Source organism: Candoia aspera, chromosome 4, assembly GCF_035149785.1.
Source record: "Candoia aspera isolate rCanAsp1 chromosome 4, rCanAsp1.hap2, whole genome shotgun sequence".
NCBI classification, from domain to species: Eukaryota; Metazoa; Chordata; class Lepidosauria; order Squamata; family Boidae; genus Candoia; species Candoia aspera.
The window spans coordinates 46,720,043-46,739,932 of NC_086156.1; the positions used below are offsets into that span (position 1 = coordinate 46,720,043).

At 36.7% G+C, this 19,890-nt stretch overlaps 1 protein-coding gene across 2 annotated transcripts in view; it reads left to right on the top strand.

Moving 5' to 3' along the window:
* ZDHHC3 (zinc finger DHHC-type palmitoyltransferase 3) overlaps positions 1 to 19,550 on the top strand; it is a 49,420-nt gene extending 29,870 nt beyond the window's left edge. The window contains exons 5-8 of one of the 2 annotated variants that reach the window (XM_063304028.1): positions 1,582 to 1,663; positions 4,265 to 4,395; positions 16,994 to 19,141; positions 19,274 to 19,550. In XM_063304028.1, coding sequence (XP_063160098.1) covers positions 1,582 to 1,663; positions 4,265 to 4,395; positions 16,994 to 17,233 — 453 coding nt within the window. In that variant the 3' untranslated portion in view covers positions 17,234 to 19,141; positions 19,274 to 19,550. Of the gene's footprint in view, positions 1 to 1,581; positions 1,664 to 4,264; positions 4,396 to 11,412; positions 12,991 to 16,993; positions 19,142 to 19,273 lie in introns of those variants that run through there. The other variant, XM_063304029.1, reaches the window with a different exon arrangement.
* Positions 19,551 to 19,890: the final 340 nt, after the last annotated feature.

The window sequence follows — 19,890 nt, forward strand, 5'->3', positions numbered from 1 at the left end:
TACACTTTAAATTACAAGCTCTAATCCTAGTTGGTCCCCTGCTTAATAAATGAGGGTAATATTAAACCCATGAGAATGCCAGTTACTATGAGTTTTTTTTTAAAGAGACAAAATATTGAGAGACTGGTATGCATCAGATGGTGGACAATCTTTTGCTTTGCTTCCCAACTGTAAAATCTGGCTCTTGAATAACTTCAGTTTGTGTGTATTGGGCATACTTCCTACCAGGCACTTAAATTGCTTATAAGCCTTTCAGGGTCAAGGCTTAGTACTAATTTTCCCTTAGAAAGATCTGGCTGATGGTGGTAGTCTTACGTCTTCCACAGGAAAGATCAGGCTAGACTGCTAGTATTACTCTCCAGTTCTAAATATGTGGTTAGTTTACCATCATTTTCAGACAGTATAAATAATAATTACATTTGGGGAGGGAACCTTGATGAAAAACCTGCTTTTTATACCATGGCATATAACAAGCTTCATAAAAGAATAATCTCCTTACACTCTCACCATTTAATTCAGTATTGGTAGAGGTAAATGGCCATCCGGTTGTTTATTCCAGGTATTTTTCCCTTGTTTATGCCTAACCCTATTTATTTTCTTATTAAAGTGATTTAGGAGATAAGGGTAAAGATAAGGGAGCCTTTGATCATAGGACAATATTATTTATCTCTTCCAAAAACTGTATCTTGTATTTCTGCTCCACTTAAAAACTGACAAAGCAATTAGGGGTATATTATTCTTTTACTAATGTAATTCTGCACACACAAGAGCACAAGGAAGTTGCTACAGGAATACAAGATAATCTTAAGTGGAAGCATTGGTCATAATGTTGACTTTTCCCTTTTGTTAATTAACAACTGTTTTTTTCTTAGAGAAATGTGTTTAATTGATTAACAGCTCAGCTCTGTTTCAACTCCACGCGGACAAGTTCTTATTAATCTGTTGTAGAGGGCAGCATAGCCTGGAGATGTTGCAGTATGAAGCCATGTTTAATAATTTTAGGCATGTTTGCTCAGAACTGAGTTCCACTTTATTAAGGGTAACTTACTTTGTTACATAGTAAGTTGTATGCCTACTGTGTAACAACTATAGGTGACCCCTATAAACAAACAAAAAACTTACAGTATAGAACGATTTTGATTGCAATTCCGGATCATAAGCTGACTTGCACTAGGAAAAACTACCAGATACTGAAAACGTATTTAAAATCATTTTAATTGTTTTAAACAAAGAACTGCATATATAGCCTGACTTTTGTATGCCTGTTTAACGGTTTCTATAAATATGTTTTTCTTTTTAAAAAAATCAGTTACAAAGTGAATGGAGGGGCTGTACATGTACGTATATCTTGTGCTTCAAACATACATAGTTCAAAACATACAAGTTTGCTATCAGTTGATTTGCAGTACGTATAGGGACCAAGTTGTTGAAAGACTTCCAGGGCAAAGGTTTATGAAACCATTATTTTTAATGTGCATCATTAGAAACTTTCCCTGCTATATTTTGTGCATATAATAACATTTTGCACATTCATATGCAGTGTTCAGACCTGTCCTTCTTAACATTCCAATTCTGTTTCAGATGTATATAGCACTAATTTCTCTGCATGCGCTGATCATGGTTGGATTTCACTTCCTATATTGTTTGGAAGAAGACTGGACAAGTGAGTATTGACAAATATAATATTTTTGAAGTAAACCATCCTAGTTGTATAGCCCCCACAAAGAGAATTAGATGGGTGATTGCATGTTTCCTAAGGATATTTTTGTCTTTAATTTTATAACATCTAAGGCAATTTTAAGAACCATCCACATTCCTTTAGCTCCCTCTCTTTCACCCACCACCCAGTTAAGGAAAAAAGTGCAGATCTCCTCTAAAGAAAATCACCTGTGAGATTATTTGACTAAGGCTGAACAGGTGCACCATACTGTGGTCCTTCTGTCCTCAAGCAAAGAAACAAAAACCTAAAACATCATGTGCAGGGTGAGAACCCAAGAAATGGCCTCTATTAATAATTCTCCCTGACCTTTCCTTAGAAAAAGTAAGCACATAATACCTTCAATGCCCCTGTTGCATCTTTATCTTGGGTGCCTACAGGGACCATTTTGACCCCTGTTGCAGGGGGTAGAGAGTGTGTGGGAATAGAAATGAAAAGTGATACTGGAACAAACCAGGAGAGAAACCATGCTTTTTCTGGCCAGAGGTGAAATGGAAGGTGTAACCCCAGCACATCCTCAAAAGAAATATGGGGACCTGCGATTTACTGACAATGGGTGATTCTGGCCACCCTCTTTCTAAAGAGTGGGCCTTGAAGAATTATGTCTAATGACTATTGTGAAATAGGATGTGTTTGTGTATTTTGTAATAGCTGAAAATGGCCAAAATCCTATGGAAGTAAAAATTAATAAAAACATTGCTACATATATGGGTAAAAACAATAATATTCACCTTTGAATCAGGACATTAAAATTCAGCATATCAAAGTTGGAAAGTGATTGTAGGCCAAAGGTAGATTCTTGTTTCATAATTAAAATTGTAAGAAACAAGACTAGAAAGTTGAGGCTAAAAGTAGTACCATGGAGTCTCCTGCTTGCATAAACCTGATGAATGCAAATCACAACAGACAGAAAAAGCTGGAAAATGAAATTTTTATTTTGTAGGGTTTTTATTTTGTTTCCATTTCTGTTCCCCATCCCCAACGGCCTTATTTCACTTCCAGCACCTTTTGGTGGCAATTCATTCTGAAATTTAATCTCATGTCATCATGAAATAAATTGATTAGGAAAGCAATGACAGAGGTATGCTGCTTTGTTTTGTTTTGTTTTGTTTTTAAAGTTGAGCAATTAATGAAATTTCAGCTGTGCCCAGTAATGTGCTCCAATTTCACTTATGCAGATTGCTAGTTTTATGACAATAAACTATGTTGGAAAAAAGAAGTCCTAATAATGACTTTTTATAGGAGAGAATGCAAAAAAACCGAAGACCAGGTTGGACTAGAGAAGGGAGCTGGGAAGAGAACCTGCCTACAGTTACAACATAGCTTATAATTATTACAGTATACTAATTATTGTTTCTTAATGTATTTGGTCCTTGATACAGCTTTCCCCAAGAAAGCTGGCGTGTTCCTGCTATGCCAGCCAAAACAAAAAAGCCTTTTATATATATTGTTTTACCAATAAGGAGATCGAGGAGATCAGATACCTGGGGTCATCCCTCATTTTTAATCTCACAACCTGTGAGGTAGCTTGGGCAGAGAGGTGGTGCTTGTCTCAGAGTCACCCAGTGAGCTCTGTGGCAGAATGGGGTTACTCTATCCTGGGCCTTCCTGTCCAGAACACTAACCATTATACCACACTTTTGGGGGGGGGTGCCTTAGAGTCAATGCTGACTCCTGGCGACAGCCTAGACAAATCGCTGCAGTTTTCTTGGCAAGGTTTTTCAGAAGTGGTTTGTCATTGTCTCCTTCTAGGGCTGAGAGAAAGGGACTGGCCCAAGGTCACCCAGCTGGCTTTGTGCCTGAGGTGGGGCTAGAACTCACGGTCTCCATGTTTTTAGCCTGGTGCCTTAACCACTACACGAAACTGGCTATCTCATTTCACACTATTATCTCATTTAAATCCTGATTCAGTGAGCACTACCAGCGGCAAAAACTTTAAGCCAGGAAAGGTGGTTATAGGTATTTCCCAGAAATATTCCTACTTAACCCAAATTCTCCAGCAAATTTAATTTATACAAGAATGGAAGTATAGAAAGTATATATATTTTACTTCACACAAAACGGAAGTACATCCTGAAACCTTGCTGCTACCTATTGTTTATTAATTTGTTTCACTCCCCACAACTTACGCTCTTGAAATTTCACTGAGTATTGCATTTTCATGCTGTGTCAGTATTTGTAGAGAAGGCTGAGAAAACTTGTTTTTAAAATGAAAGCTAAGATTTTGATAATTTTTATTATTAGTATTGTGTTTTTTCATATCTATTCCTGCTACCCTTTTAATACCTGCATTATATGACCAGTGGCTTTCAGAACTCTATAACTGATTTCCCAGATGTTGGAATTTGGTGTTTTCTAAGTAATTCTGAATAGTTAGATATCTCATTTATTTATTTATGAATGAATGAATGAATGAATGAATAAATAAATAAATAAATAAATTTAGAGACCACTCAGTGAAGGCAACACTTAAGTAGCATACAAAAGCAATACCCACACTGGTTCTGTTGCTAGAATATGAAATGCTCTTTCATATTACATTTTCAGAATGCAGTTCTTTCTCTCCGCCAACTACTGTGATCCTTCTGATCCTCTTGTGTTTTGAGGCTCTCCTTTTTCTCATTTTCACATCCGTAATGTTTGGAACGCAGGTACATTCCATCTGCACTGATGAAACGGTGAGTTCTTCTTAGTCTCTTGCATATTCTGTTCCTTTTTTAAAAGACTCATTTGATGTGATTTCATTGTCTTTGTCAGAAAAAAAATATGAGGGAGCCATACAAACAAACTGCAGTAGAAAATACGTTTTATGAATAGCAGTTGGACTTCCTGAAATACAAATGTTAGCAAAGCCTTTCCCAACTTGATGCTCTCCAGACATTTAATTTATTTAGAGGGTGGGAATTTTGTTTGGGAAGGTTGCTGTAGGGCAATAAAATGTGGATATTCATGGGTGGTAACTTTCTACAGTTTCATTTTTGCACTCTTTCTGTTGCTCCATGTTTCATTTAGTGATACACAAGGATGATGCGGGGAGTATTTTTCTGTATACATCTAGAGGAACTGTCTTGCAGAAGTAACCATTTCTGAATTGTCCAGTTAGATAAGTGGGCCTGTGCTTAAAGCCATAAAGACATTTAGCAATTAATTGTACATTTCAACAAAAATCAATGCCTTTGGGCTTTGCCACTTCTCCTTCAAAGGGAAATTGTGACTTACTATTAGTATCTGGTGTTACCAAGAGCACCTGAAGAAAATCTGTGATTGACTGGCTTAGAATGTAAGTGGATCGGGCATCTTTTAACAGCCGTTTATCAATTTTGATGAGTTTGGGAATGGATGTGGTTGTTTACTTCTCTTTATTGGCTCCTACCCAATAGAAAGTGCTCTTATTTTTTGCAATGTGACCAAGTTGCCTGGGGTAACAGGCAGCAATAAAAGAGACATTGTTTTGATATGATATCCAAACAAGTTCAGCCAATGTTGTCATCTGTTTGTTTTGTTTCATGAATTAAAGGAGGTTTGGAAGAACCTGCTGTCATGGAATTATACGTAGCAATTTTTCAATAGTTTAAGCCTCTGTTTCATAGCAGCTTCTGCAGAGTCCCCAAATGGTAGTCAAATAGTCAATCATCTTTGTTTGTCATTTTTCTTACAAAGGGGATAACTAAAATTGTGTACATTGAGATGAGATCCATGGGGGTCATTGCTTCATCTTTCCCAATTGTCAGTCTTGAAGATACCTTGAAGTTCAGCAACCTAGAGATTGAATAAGTATTGTGTAATTCTAAACAGATGTATTAAGAAAGAAATTACATTGCATTAAATAATTCTTCCTCCCTAATAAGGATGTTGAGATTGCCATCCTATAAATGAGAAAACCCCGTGGAACATACTGGCATTTATTTCTGTAGAAACTTAGAATTATTCTGTAAGGCTCTTATCTTCTATAGACCAATTTTCAAGTAACTTATATTGAAAACAAGAGGACTTATATCCCTGTTGGAGAAGGAGAGTGAAAGATTTCAGCTGATTTCTCAGAGTGAGAAATAAATTACCAGCACTTTAAATACTGTAGGTAAGAGAAATCTCAATAAAAGAAAGTCACTGTTAGTACTCAGAGAGAATCTCGGTTTAGTTACTTCATAGATGTTTGTTGCCTGCATTGCCCACAGCTGTTACGGAAATTTAATAAGGAATACTTCAGCCCAAAGAATCTCAGAATGGCATATTATATAAAAATGGATTTTTATTTTGCATAAAAATCAGAAAAAATTTAAAAAGCAATTAGTTTCATATATTTTAAAAACAGAACTATATTCTGTGAAGCTGTGAAAGCTCATAAAAAGTCATTGCCTGGTGCCAAAGCATCAGATTTAGTACTAGGTTAAAAAAGGCATTCCACAGCTGGGGTGTCATACCTAAGGAGGACAGTCCATCATCCACCTCACTTCTACCTGGGGTGGATATGGCCACCCCATAGCCTTTGCATAATAAAAAAAACATATATAAATATAAATGTATAAATCCCTTCATTGTTTTGGTGGGTATTTCAGTATTTATTTGTATTTTCACTGCTTTATTTTTTTGAGATGGGAATACTAGAACTATGCACAAAATTTGGAATATGACCATACCATTGAGTTTTATATGAAGGCAAATGGCAGCATCTAACCGACCTCAGTTATCTCAAAACCATTTAATAACTGTTAGACATGGTTAATATTTATTTGGAAGATTACCCCAAAATCCCAGGGATATGGACTAGACTTTCCAGAAGGTGGCAGTGACAAACTGCTTCCACATTCCTGCCAAAATAATTAGTAGACTTGCAGCCACCATGAGCTGAACTCAACTCAAGGGCATCATCATCTTTTATTATGATTCCAAAAGCTTTACATTAAACTGCACTACAATGTGAGTTGGCAGTTCATTGTTTCCCTGGTTGCATTTGAGAGTGTCATCAGTGTGTGTATATAAACAAAGTGTATTATTTTTTTGCTCCTAGTATCATTTTACACAAATGTTACTTGAAATGCCACTGTATTATCTATCCATCCAGTTTGGAAAGATCATTCATAAAATTGTCTGCTTTGCATTTGATCATGCAGACGATCTGGCGCATATTACAGACTCAGCCACCTCACTGCTTATATCCTACTCAGATATGAAAAATCAAATGTGACTAGTCCCTTTGAAAAAGCAGATCCTATTGTTCATGTTCTTTCACTTGAACACTGCTCTGTTCCCACTCTTCTTAACTATTTATTAAGCCATAAAAGGACTAGTTGCCACAGAGATTGGCCTGCTTTTTTTGGCCCAGGGATGACTAAATCTGTTGGTTGATGCAGGGGAAGTTGTTCAAGACATGCACTACATGTATATACAATATGTTATTATCCCAAGAAACAATTAACTGATGGACCACTGGGGGTGGGGTAGGGGTGCTAAAAATCACAGTTTTATTAAAGCTTTTGGGCACTCTCAAATTTACAGTGGTTGTATTTAGATGGCAAGACTCAAGAATGCTACCTGTGATATGCAACTAGAAGCATCAGCAACTCTGAGTGGGTATGCACTACTAATGCATGTAATGAAATTAGAGGTTTCTATACCTGGTTTGTGGTGAACCATCATTTTCTATATTGTATCAAACTGTGTTTTATTATTCTGCAGCCCAAAAAGAACACGCCAGATATATCCCCAAATATCCAATGGACCATTGCTACAATTCTCAGTTTCTTTTAAAGCAGAGGAGCCCAGTATATTTCTGTAGCCTTCTTTTAAGCTAAAGGCCGTGCTCAATTACTCTGTGGAACTTAATTGAGTTTGTATTCTATTCTCCCTCTTTTAGATCTGGTCCAGTCCAATTTTTTCATATTTATTATAATACGCATATTATATACATATGGAGTGCCATCTTAAGATTTGAGATTAGACTATTGAAAATTGCAGTGAAGATTTAGTTACCATGTTTGGTTTAAACTAAATCAATTCTTGGCCTTAGTATTGGCTGATTCTTGCTAATTACCATGGGACTACCTTTTAGAGGTTAAACTCTGCTCATATAGCTTTTCAGCAGAATCACCCTTGGCTTTAGGGCTTGATAGTGCTAAAGCAAGCATGAAAGTGAGAGAGATTTGGAACACAAATAAACGTGTCTTTGGTTCCAAGTTATTACAGTCTGGATAGAATCAATGACTTACTTAGACTAGCTTACATAGTTATAATTTAGTAACTCTTATACATAGAACAGCATACTTGCAAGTATTAGTATATATAAGCCATTAGCAAGACTAACTCTAGTGCTGTATGAAAAATATAGGAAATTCTATAGGGGACAAAGCCTGCCATACTGCAGAGCAGTAGGGTCAGTAGATCACGTGCTCATAAGCTGTGCATGTACCAAGATGCTCAACATTTGTTAATTGTCCCACTTCTTCCATCTTATTTGGGTGACACTAAACATCGCTCACTTCCTTTTTACTTTCTAGCCCGGAGACTGGGATATGTGCAATAGTCGCTAAATTTGATGCAGTAGTTGGGAAATATAACACTGACCCCCAACGTTTACATTCCAGACATTTTAAAATTTGAGACAAGTTTAAATATTATGATTTGGCATTTTATAAATATTTACATTTATTTGCTTATTGTAGTTTATTTTTTGTTCCAGTTTTCTGTGCTGTAGTCTATGATTATAAAAATATATAAGCATCAAATTTATAAATAAATAGACCTGGCAAATTTGTGTCTGCAAGCTAGCACTGACCCATAAACCAAAATCTCAAACCAAAATTTTATTCTGGTTTGGATCTTGCATTTGTAAACTATAGTTTTAATGAGTTCAAACAAAAGCCATTTATACATCTACCTGTTTATTTATTATTAATACTTTTACGCTGCTTCAGTGATCTGGCTCTAAGCAGCTTAATAGCAACTACATACATGATTTAGGAAACTGGTATCAGAAGCTTCTGATATCATTTCATCCAGAGCGGAATGAAAGGATGAAGTAGGGGACCTCAGGAGTGAGCCTTCTCAGTGATGGCCCCCTCTCCTCTGGGATACACTGGCCCCAGAGATAAGGCTGGTCTCATCCTTCCTAGCATTGTGGAAGTCTGTTAAGGTCTGGCTCTTCCAGAGGGTCTTTGGGGATGAAATGGTAGATGGCCTGCTCCCTGGAGAAAGGAACACCATATTGGTGGGAGGTTACTTAGATTCGATCTATGCTATTTTATTATTTTTAACTGCATTGGAAGATTTGTAAGCTACTTAGAATTGGTTTGATTGGAGCAGCATGTAAGGCCAAGTGATAAATAAGTAAATAAACTTGGCATTTATAACTTCTCATAATGGCAAGCCAAGGTTCACTATGATATCCAAATACAGTCATTATTTACTTTATTATCCCATTACATAATACTTCTTAACTCTCAGAATTTACTTCAGAATCAGAAATAACTTAACAGCTGTCTTAGCAAAAGACATGCTGAGGATGAGTCAGCATGGCTTCTTGCTCAGTTTGTTTAATAATTCAATATTGTAACTCACAGGTTAATTTGATGGGTTTGTGATTTCCTGATTTCCCTATGTGTCCTTTTAATAATGAGGTTGATAGCTAGCATATTTCATAAAACTTATACAAAATTATATTCACAACCAGTTTTTATTCTGGATTTTTTCCCAGTATGCTTAAAATGTCTTTCTGTCTCTTTCTGCAGCCTCCTTATCATCCTTCAGAAATGCTTTTTACACATTTCTCATCCAATAATCCTACTAGCTCATCATGTTCATGTCTATTCCTTAAGCAAAGAATATTTTTATTGATGTGCTATTACTGATTTGTTCTTCAGATCACTGCTTTGCAAATTCATGTTCCTTTCCCCCTCTCCCCTCAAACTGAATTGAATAGAGAAAGTTTGCTCTTTTGTTTCCTTCTGTAACTTCTTGTATGCTGTTTAACTGCACTGTATTTACATCATTTCCCAGCTTCATGAAGAATTTTAGCTTCTCCTGTCCATTATGCCATTCTAATTAATGTCCTTTTTTGAGAAATTATTTCTTTTGGAAATCAATTTAGTTGTTTTGGATTTTAGGCAATTTTTATTATTATAAGTTGATATGTTATATTTGATAGATCTGTGATCAGCATTCAAATGGTTAAGCATCTTCTATATCTCACACCAGGTCTAGTCTCTTTTCGGGATTTAAAATGAGGGTTACCTCCCCTATTTACCTTTCTAAGGCATAACCATTATTGTGTACAAAAATACTTTCTTTGTGAGATCCTGACTGTGTGATCAACTAAAACCATCTTCTATCAGAACACTATATTTTTTGGCTGTCTCCTGTATTTTTTTCTCTCTCTTTCAAATTTTGCATTCTGGTGGAGAGGCAGTATTGTATCCCATTTACTGTATTACATGTGGTTCTATCCCCCTGGTCACTGATTATGTGACTGAATTGTGTTCTTCCAAAAGTCTCTCAGTTTATTGCCTGCAGTGGCTTCAGTGCATTGTTCCAGTTTGAGTATCACACTATGATGAAACAGGACTAAACAGCATGTAAGGATGAGCAGTTCAACTCTGCAGCTGCTGGCTCCTCCTATGGGTAGGCATGTTTGACAAACTGTGGGCAGCGCCATCAGTAATTTGTTCTACATGTTGTGTGAACTAAGGACTTTGACTTGTTTTTCTTATGGAAAGCAAATCAGAAAAAGGAACCACCATTTCTTTTGTGTTTCTTCCTCTGTCTTGTTCTGTTTCACACAGTGATGCCATTAAGCAAACCATGGAGAGACCCATCATGTTTGTTGGCTATACCTATTTTGGGGAGAAGTCAGTGAGTGTAATCTGAGTTGTTCTGCTAAGGCAAATACTGATTTAATTTGATATTCAGACCAACTCACCAGGAACAATGGTATAATTGACTCTGCTGTTCCTGCATTTCTAAACATCAGTATAAAAAGTTGATCGGAAAGAATGGAGAATGGATCAGTTTCCAAAAATATCTAGTATCAAAATGTAACTTGACATTTTATAGCCATAACTGATTCTTAATGCAGATGTAGGTGCTTGTTACTGAAGTATTAGGAACCCATCTGAAGGATCCACATGTATTCTTCTGACTTTTCCTAAGCTAATACTGTTCCTGTCTCACACTTTTCTATATTCATGCATTACCTTACAATTCTTTCTTCTGCTGGCAAGTGACTGCACTTTCTCCAACCAAGTGCCCTCCAGATGTGCTGAGTTTGTAACGTCTTGAATATATTGGTCAGCAGTCATGCTAGCTGAAGAATGGCACCAGGTTTTAGAAAACAAGCTTATGATTAAATGGAACTTCAAAAGCAGTGGCTGAGGCTTTTCTTAAATCTGGAAATATATATGTTTCCTTATTAACCATTTGAATAAAAACATAATTGCCTTGTTAAGCATTTTTGGGGAGGAGAGTATTAATGTCAACTCCTAAAGTTGTCATGGCAATTGTAATTTTCTCTTCATTTCTACATTATTGGTTTTCTTTTTTTTCCCCTAGCCTTTGTTAATTTTTAAAAAGGGATATGTTTAGAAAATCTTACTATTTTCCTGCTCCAGCCATTTGATAAAGGATAGATAAGAGGGAACCTTTTCCCGGAAACCAGAAGTACAAAAATAAGTTCCTGCCTGAAAATGTCATATTTCTGTTTTCAGGGAATAGAACAGTTGAAAAAAGAAGAGAGAAGATGGGCTAAAAAAACAAAATGGATGAACATGAAAGCAGTATTCGGCCATCCGTTCTCTATAGTTTGGCTTAGCCCATTTGCTACTCCAGACCAAGGAAAAGCCGACCCATATCAATATGTGGTCTAAGAATTCGTGAACAACATTTCCACCCAAACAAAACTGCATTTGCGGCACTATGGCTATTACACATGAATGTTTCAAATGAAAAAAACAAAATCTTCAAAAAATGCCTGTAAAAGGGCTGATAATTGCAGAGAAAAGATGAGGGCAGGGGGGAATAGCAGGTCTGTATTCTGAAAACTTTGGTAATTCTTCATCTCTGGCTGAAGCGTTTTCTTCTTCTTTTTTTTTTACTTAATAACTTGACTGGCCTATTTTTTCCCCTGTCTGCTTGCTGACATGACTAATGTAAAAGGGAAACTCCTCTCTCTCTGCCCACCTATACTGACTGAGTAGTACTTACACAACTGCTGAATGGCAGCCCGTGCCAGCAGTATTGTCTTCTTGTATGGACATTCATGGACTTCTTCATGGCAGAGAATATTTTTAGCTGGGGGTTTGGTTTTTTGTGTTGTGGTATTTTGTATGCGCCTGAGTTAAAACTTCACATAATATCTGAAGTAGTGGAAGAGAAGATACGGCTCAGCAAGAGGGCCAGTTAATAGCTTTGCTTAGACTTTAATCTCTAAAACATGTTGCCAACACGACCGTATTTTGGAGAGCTGCAGAAACTCTTCCTCCTTGCGCTGTTTCGTACCATACCTTTCTGGACAGCAGGAATTGTTAAACGGATGAAGGTGGTTGTGAGTATGTGTGGGTTGGTAATGCCTTATAATTGCAGAAATATGAAAAGTTGATTTAAATGTGTAGAATAGCAAGATAATGTTTGTCTTGGTTAAAAAAAATTGAGGGATGGTTAATGAATAGTGTTCATGTGTAGAAGAGGCTTGCAAGTCCAGATAAAAGCCTAAGCACCAAATGTTTCTATAGATAGGTCAGCATTGTCCTCTGATTTTCTTTAACATTACCACCTTTTTATATCCTTAAATGTTTGTTCTGCTTTATCTCTATACATATATATTTTACAATTGGAATTGTCATGTTAAAAGATCATGCATGCCTTCTTTCATGACTACATGGATGGCAAACTGTATACATAATAAGAGCTTGGAGATGAGGACTAAGCAGAAGGCATTCGGTTTAAAACAAAAGTAGTTAGAACAGATCACACCCAAACTGAGTGAGTCTGTAACACTTTGGTATATGGGCAGGGATTTCATTGCATATTTTGGATTTTAAAAATTCTGATGGTAACTATTAGAATATCTGCAGGAAAAAAGTCCTTCAGAAAGATAGAAATGCAAATGAGCTATGCTCCCAGATGTATTGTTTAGACTGAATCAAAGCCATGGAGTGGAAGGGAAGTGGGTTTAAAAGGCCAATAAATTTGTCTCATTTTGAAAATAATGTGAATGCTGCATCTTTTCCAATTCTGTCAATGCTTCCATATGGGAAACAAATGCAATAAACCTTTTCTGAACACTGCTTCTGTGCCTTTATTTAAAACAAGTTTCTTTAAATTTCATTGTCCTCAAGATTGTAGAAGGTTGAATAATTAGAATTCAGATTTAAATTTATCTGAACCAAATAGTACTGTGGCTACACTTTTATATTTTATCATTGTGTGTTTAGCAAGCAAGCAAGCAGACATTTTTGTAACCAAACTGGCTTTCCTGTTTCCACAATTATGTATTAAAATGTCTATTGCGGAAGAATGTACTTTGTGGATCAGTAATCCTCAGTGTTCTGTATTTTAAGAGGAGAGATGTTTTAGAAAAAAATACTTTTAGCAATCATGTATTTTTTAACACCTGGAGAAAAAGAAATAGATATTTTACCTTTCAGTCTTGGAAGTAAGAGCCACTGAGTTCAGTGAAACTTAGTTTAAGCAATTATACTTAGACCTGCATGATTTTGAATTTTTGCTGAATGACACTATAATTGCCAGCTTATTAGACAAAGAGCTTCAGTGATGTATAAAACGAGATATTGCAAAGAGAGTATGACAATGTGTCTAGGTCTTACTTTACTTATTAAAAGTCATTTAGGATATGCATTCCAGCAGACCGTCTACCCACTGATGAGAGAGCATTTTCTGTTCCAATTTTCATCAGCTCCCTGACTCTGGAATTTTCTTCTTAGGGAGGCTGTCTCATCTCCATTTTGATGTATTTTTGGTATTAGACAGGACTTTCTTTATTTTCCCAAGTTTTTAATATCTTGCTAGATTGGGGGGGGGGGTTAGTGCTGTTACTGTACTATTTTTTTTTGGTGGATCACAAAAATTTATACTGCAATAAATTTGTCACAGAACACCCTGTTGGATTTCCTGTAGTAAACTAATATGACTACCTCTGAAAAATGTTAAATGATTATATGTTTGTCTAGCTATCAATGAATAAAATTATTTACATTCAAGTCAAATAAATGACTTCATACTGAATTTGATTCTTTATTCTTTCCAAGCTGAATAGAAACATATTTTATTAAATGACTCATTGATCATTGAGTTCCAATGACAAATTGAACAAGCAATATGAATAGTATAGAAGTCTGCAGATGAGAGAGAATACTGGCAAATATGTGATTTTAAACCCTTTTATTGTAGTTCACATAGAGCATCTGAAAACACTTACCTAATGCTGATGGCTATCCAGTCCAAACTACAGACATGTGATACCTACAACTCTGAAAGTACAATGTTGGGAGTTTGCCCAGATACTAACATATTCCTGGAATAAATCCGTAAAGTTCTTGGGTTTCTAAAATATAATTACAGCATTTCCACATTGTTCAGGAAAATCTCACCCCCTGGAAATCATAGCATTGGTTCATATAATCCAAAACATCTCCTAGGTGCTCAAGGGTGTCGAGAGGGTGGATCAAAAAAGTTAAGATGGTGACTATGATTGCCCAGATGCAACACTTGTTTTTTTCTAATTCTGCCCTCCACAGATGCCCTACATTTATCTTTACCTAAAAGTGGGATGTGAGAAGTAGGGAGCTAATATCTATAAGGAAATCAGATGAACGTTTTTTGTAGTTTCAGGAGCTTACTGAATTCAGTATAAAACTGGCATTGACAGACATTGCACTGATTCTCCAATGCTTAATTTCTGATTTGAATGCTTTACTGTCAGTTGCAAAGAATCTAGGTAGTCAGTGACGGAATAAGCTAAAAAAAAAGTATATATGCTAATAGTTTTTGTTTTTAAGATCTTTCCCTAAAGTCTCAGATTGCAAATGTTATTTTCTCAAATCTTGAATCACCATCCATTTTTATAATTAAACTATCTTCTTAATCACTACCTAAACATGGCAGTACTGTGTCTCATTCTGCTTGAATTCTGAAATTTTCCTGAGAAGCTATTAGTGGAATCATAGAATGCTGTAGTTGGAAGGGTCATTTAGAAATGCATTTATAAAAGAAAACCTCCTCTGAGTGTTGCATTAACTTTAGACCAAAACTTTTCATTGGGTATTTTAAATGTAAAATGGTAATGTATTTCTTTGAAATAGATTTTTTTTTCATTTTGATGCCTCTGATTCTGTAATTTTAGTTTTAACTGATTAGAACACAGGACTCTGCCTTAAAATTAAGACATATTTGGTGCATCTATTGTTCATTCTGACTGGCGATAGTTCTCCAGGATTTTATTTTATTTATTTCCTTACCTTCTTTCTATATTGCTGACTCCATAAGGACTCCCAGACATTTCACGTAGGTATTTACCCAGCTGTATGTGGAGATTTTAGGGATTGAATCTGGGACCTTTTGGGTGCAGTACAGATGCTTACATGGATCACTTTGGAATCCTATAAAAAGTGATCGTTCTGCCCTATTCCACCCCAGTAGCTTTGAAGGAAACCAAGACAAGAGGTTGGACTGTTTGTAGGAGTATCATGAAAGAAAGGAAAGTATCAGGAAGTATTTCTGATAGGAATTTTAGGGGTTTAAGCTGTGCTTGTGCTCATTCACAATTATTGACATGTGATTTTTTTTTTAGCCTTTCTGGATTTCCCTGCTGGGTTTAGTGAATGAAGACATCGTGTGTTAACATACCATAGTAGATGCAAAATACATGGGGTGGGGAGGAAGAACTTCGGAGTGCCCTACCAAAAAATTCCACTTAACTAAGGAATGTATAATTACGAACACCACTAATCTTTTTTATATGATTTTGACAAATACAGAGGAGATGCCAATCCCATTTCAGTGGAAATGCTACTCCTAGATTACATCCTGAATCAGTTTCTGCTAGCCCTCTATTTTAGAGAATACATTTGAAGGATTAGCGATAACTTCCAAAAAGCCTACTAGTATGTGCAAAGAACTCTTTGTCTATTTCTCTTGCTTGTCCAAGTTTTTGAATGTTCAGAGGAGAACATAGGGCTGGCTGGATGTGCAACTTTAGACTGTACTATGGATGTTGTCCCACAGGTGACATTCTCCTCAACTTGCGAATTCTGAAAATATGTTTTGTTGACTGTCCTCCTGTAAAAACTTATCTTTAGTTGACAAGCATGATGGAGCTGTTACATTTAGTGGATTAAACTCTTAAAATGCTCACTTGTATGGAAATGTTTTTTCCCCTCTAAATTGTGGTTTTTTAAATGAAAACTGCTTACAGAAATTTGGGCTGTGTGCAGCACCTTTGAAAATGTATTCTTCCTTTTATGACACACATGAGCAAAGAGCTTCTCAAGGAGGTTACCAATTATGCTACATCCATAGTTAATCTAAAAACAAATCTGTCTTTTATCCCCTTCAGAACTTCTGTTCGTTTAATTTGCAATCTGTTATCCACTATTATTGCTAGATTTTTTAAATTGAGCTAACTGCATTCATGGCACTTTCAGATGAGAACTCTAGCAATCAGACCCATGGGGCAGCTCTTCTTTCTGTCTTCCAATGGATTTCCCTTATGAAGAAGGGGTGGAATGGGGAATGGGAGGTTTAGAAATTAAAGATGCTGTAACCTGAGCCCTTGTAAAATTCCATTAAGAAAGCATAGCAATTGCACAAAGAATGTCTTGCATTGAATCATCTTAACACAAATTGTTCTGTGAAAAAAATCAGGGAATTGAGCATGCACAGAAACAATAGCGTTTAAGTCCTGGAATGAGAATGTGATCTACTTTATGTAACCCTAATCAGCTACGAATTCTGGATTTGGGGAGACATCCAGCAGGTCTCAGTTTGGTTCCTGTTAATCCAAAATGTGGTGAAGAGTATAATTTTATTTTTTTCACTACATGTACAGTAGATGAACATTTTCCAGTATTTTCCTGATGTGATCCTGTTCTTTGATTTCCTATTAATGGCTGAAGAATGTTATAAACTTCTTATTCTTTTTTTCTTTTGAAGACTCCCTATCTACATTCAGAAAAATCCTTAAATTATTTAGGCTATCATCCATCTATATGTTATAGCACAGTTTTCCACGTGCCTTTAATGAATAAATGTAAACTATTTTGTCTTCTGCAGGGTATAGAACGGCTTAAAAAAGAGCAGCCAACTTGGGAAAAAGCCAGCGGCTGGGAAGGGATGAAACTGGCTTTCGGGGGTAATTTTTCACTGCGATGGTTCAGTCCCTTTTCAGACCTGAATTGCAAGAAGGCTCCACCAGCTGGGACTGCTACAGTTGCTCCGTCAGAGATGGCTGTGCAAGAAGCCTTCGAACCATTTTATGATCCAATGGTGGTTGTGGAAGTATTAAGTGATTAATATAAAGCAGTGTTTCTGCTTGGCTGGCTGGGGAATTCTGGAAGTTGAAGTCCACACATCTTCTAACTGCCAAGGTTGAGAAACACTGATATAAAGTATCTTTACAAATGTCTGTTCTTTCACCATTTGTGCACTGGAGAGTTAGCTTTAAGGTACCACTGATGCATGAAACCATGGAAGCTTTCCTCTTCCTCTAGCTAAGGACCTCACTAAGCAAAGATAATGCAACTACTTTCCCACACTATTTAACTGATGATGGGTTAACTATGCTTCATTAATTGTACTGCGGAAAAGTAAACTTACCATCTAGATTGGACAGCTTCTAAAAATGTGCAGTAAGAATGCTGTTTAGGAGAAAACTGCCAAACTTGGTTTAAGGATCTAGTTAGATATAAGGAGTGTGATTTCTCAAGATTTAAAGACTGGCCAAGGACAAAAATCTAAGTCCAGCAATGTAATTCTGGCCCATAAAATTCTTGCTCAAGTTCAATGTGTTCATTTTAAGTGGCCTCTTCAGGAAGTATATATGTGCTATAAATGATTGTTTTTGCCACAAATGATAGTTCTATTGTAATCAGAACTACAAAATTTAGATATAATGGCCACTTCTCAGCTAAATCAGTATTGGTTGCTACAGAAAAGCTCAGGATAGGGAATAATTGTAAGAAATAGTTGGACAGTTGTAGACAAAAGCTAAATGAGGTTATCATTCTTTCATTGTTTGAAAGTCATTAGATTGTTTACTTACAAATGTTCAATTGATCTCATTTTAGCGACTTGCGTAAACAAGCAGTTTTGTGATTTGCTCATGCAATCCTTAAAACTCCCCATCTGAAGCATTGCTAATTATAAACAGGGGTTCTCTCCTAGTATATGTAATTGGAAGCTGGCGTATGTGTCTCTGAAGTCTGTGCTCATGTGTGTGATTGAGAAACTGAGGACATGCATATATCTAGCAATCAGTTGTCTTACTGCATGGATTTGGCTAATGACATGGCAAGCCCACGAGTGAATTCTCTTGTACATCTTAAAAGCAGACCCATTAACTTCAGTGTTTACAGATACAGTGTGTTCTTAATGAAAATGCTATGGACAGGGTTGTTGGGGATATTTCAGGACTCATTTCAGGTGTGGAAACAACAGTGCTGCAAAACACTGTTCAGGTTTGGCAATGATGGTTATCTCTGGGAAAAGAGACAGAGGAGTCCCCATGTAAGGGAAGACTATTACAGTTAGGAATATGAAGGCAAATCCTTAAGGGACCAAGGAGATTCCTCAATATTTTACTTTAATCTTTGGTGCTCTTTTATATAATCTATCACAGATACCTGCCTTATGCTGCTTCACACTTGAGATAGCACTCGTGAGCTCTCCTAGCATTTCAGCTACTACATTTTGTAAAATGGCATAGGGGAAAATCACTGACAGTTGGGTAAGTTTAATATGCCTAAAATCCAAAGAATTATCTAAGTTCTTTGCTGTCTAGAATAGTGTTTCTCAAACTTGGCAACTTGAAGATGTATGGACTTCAACTCCCAGAGTTCCCCAGCCAACATACTGGCTTGCCACCCTTGCTAAGGTTGAGAAACACTGGTCTAGAGAAGTTTCAGTCCTATGTTGCTTAAACTCCCTCTCTTGCAGCTTTCCCTAGCCAGTGCCTTCCGGATGTGTTGTACTTCAATTCCCAAAATTCTCAGAACACGTGGCATTTGGTGCAGCATCGAGAGAGCAAATATGCAAAACCAATACTCTACTGCTTCACTATGGCTCTTCCCCAATAGCAAATGGGGGAGGTGGGCTGACAAAAGGGGAGGAGCAACTGCACCAGTCTTGGAATCTCAGGAAAGGGAGAGGTCCTCCAGGGCAGGATCTCCAAATTGCAACCAGGAAATCCTAAGTATCAGTTAAGTAGGCTGTACTTAATGAAGGGAGCTGTATGCTTTGGACAGAAACCAAAAAGGGAATTTTTAAAAATATATTTTTTTAAATGTGGAATTCAGTCTGGCTAGGATTTAATGACTGCAAAATAGATGAATATAGTTGAAGGACTTGCTATACCAGCTTGCACATTGCATTAAATCTGGTTGGCTTTGGCCTAGGCTTAGCATGTTTATGTGAACACAGGCATTATGATTTGTAAACCGCAGTTTATGGCTTAGCATGAGGGTGCCAAGTTTGTTCTCAGCTAAGGGCTGTGTGATGCCAAAGGCTGCACCCCAAAAAGTTGCAGAGGGCAAGGATAAAAGCTACATTTGATGTCATTTCATGTACATTTAATTACAATTACTGTAAATACAAATCATGTGATTACTCTAAAGTCAAGTGTTTAATAATTTCCCCCTCTTGTTAAAAAAAAAAATCCAATTTGATAACTTTGTTAAGGAGAAAATATTTGTTCAGCAATCTTTTTTTTTTCCTCTATGAAAGGATAATGAGACCCAATGCAGATGTACCCAAAACCCTTTTAAGTAGAGTCTAAGGCCTGCTGACTTGATGTTCTGTTCTTGGCAGTGTTATGAAACTGCTTCAGGGATATTTGTTAAGCTTCTTGTCTAGCCTGTAGCCCTCTGGTTTGTCCAGGCAGTCTGCCATCCAACTATGACCTAAGCTTGGCCCTACTTAGCTTTCACACCTCAACAAAGTCACCGCTGGGCTGC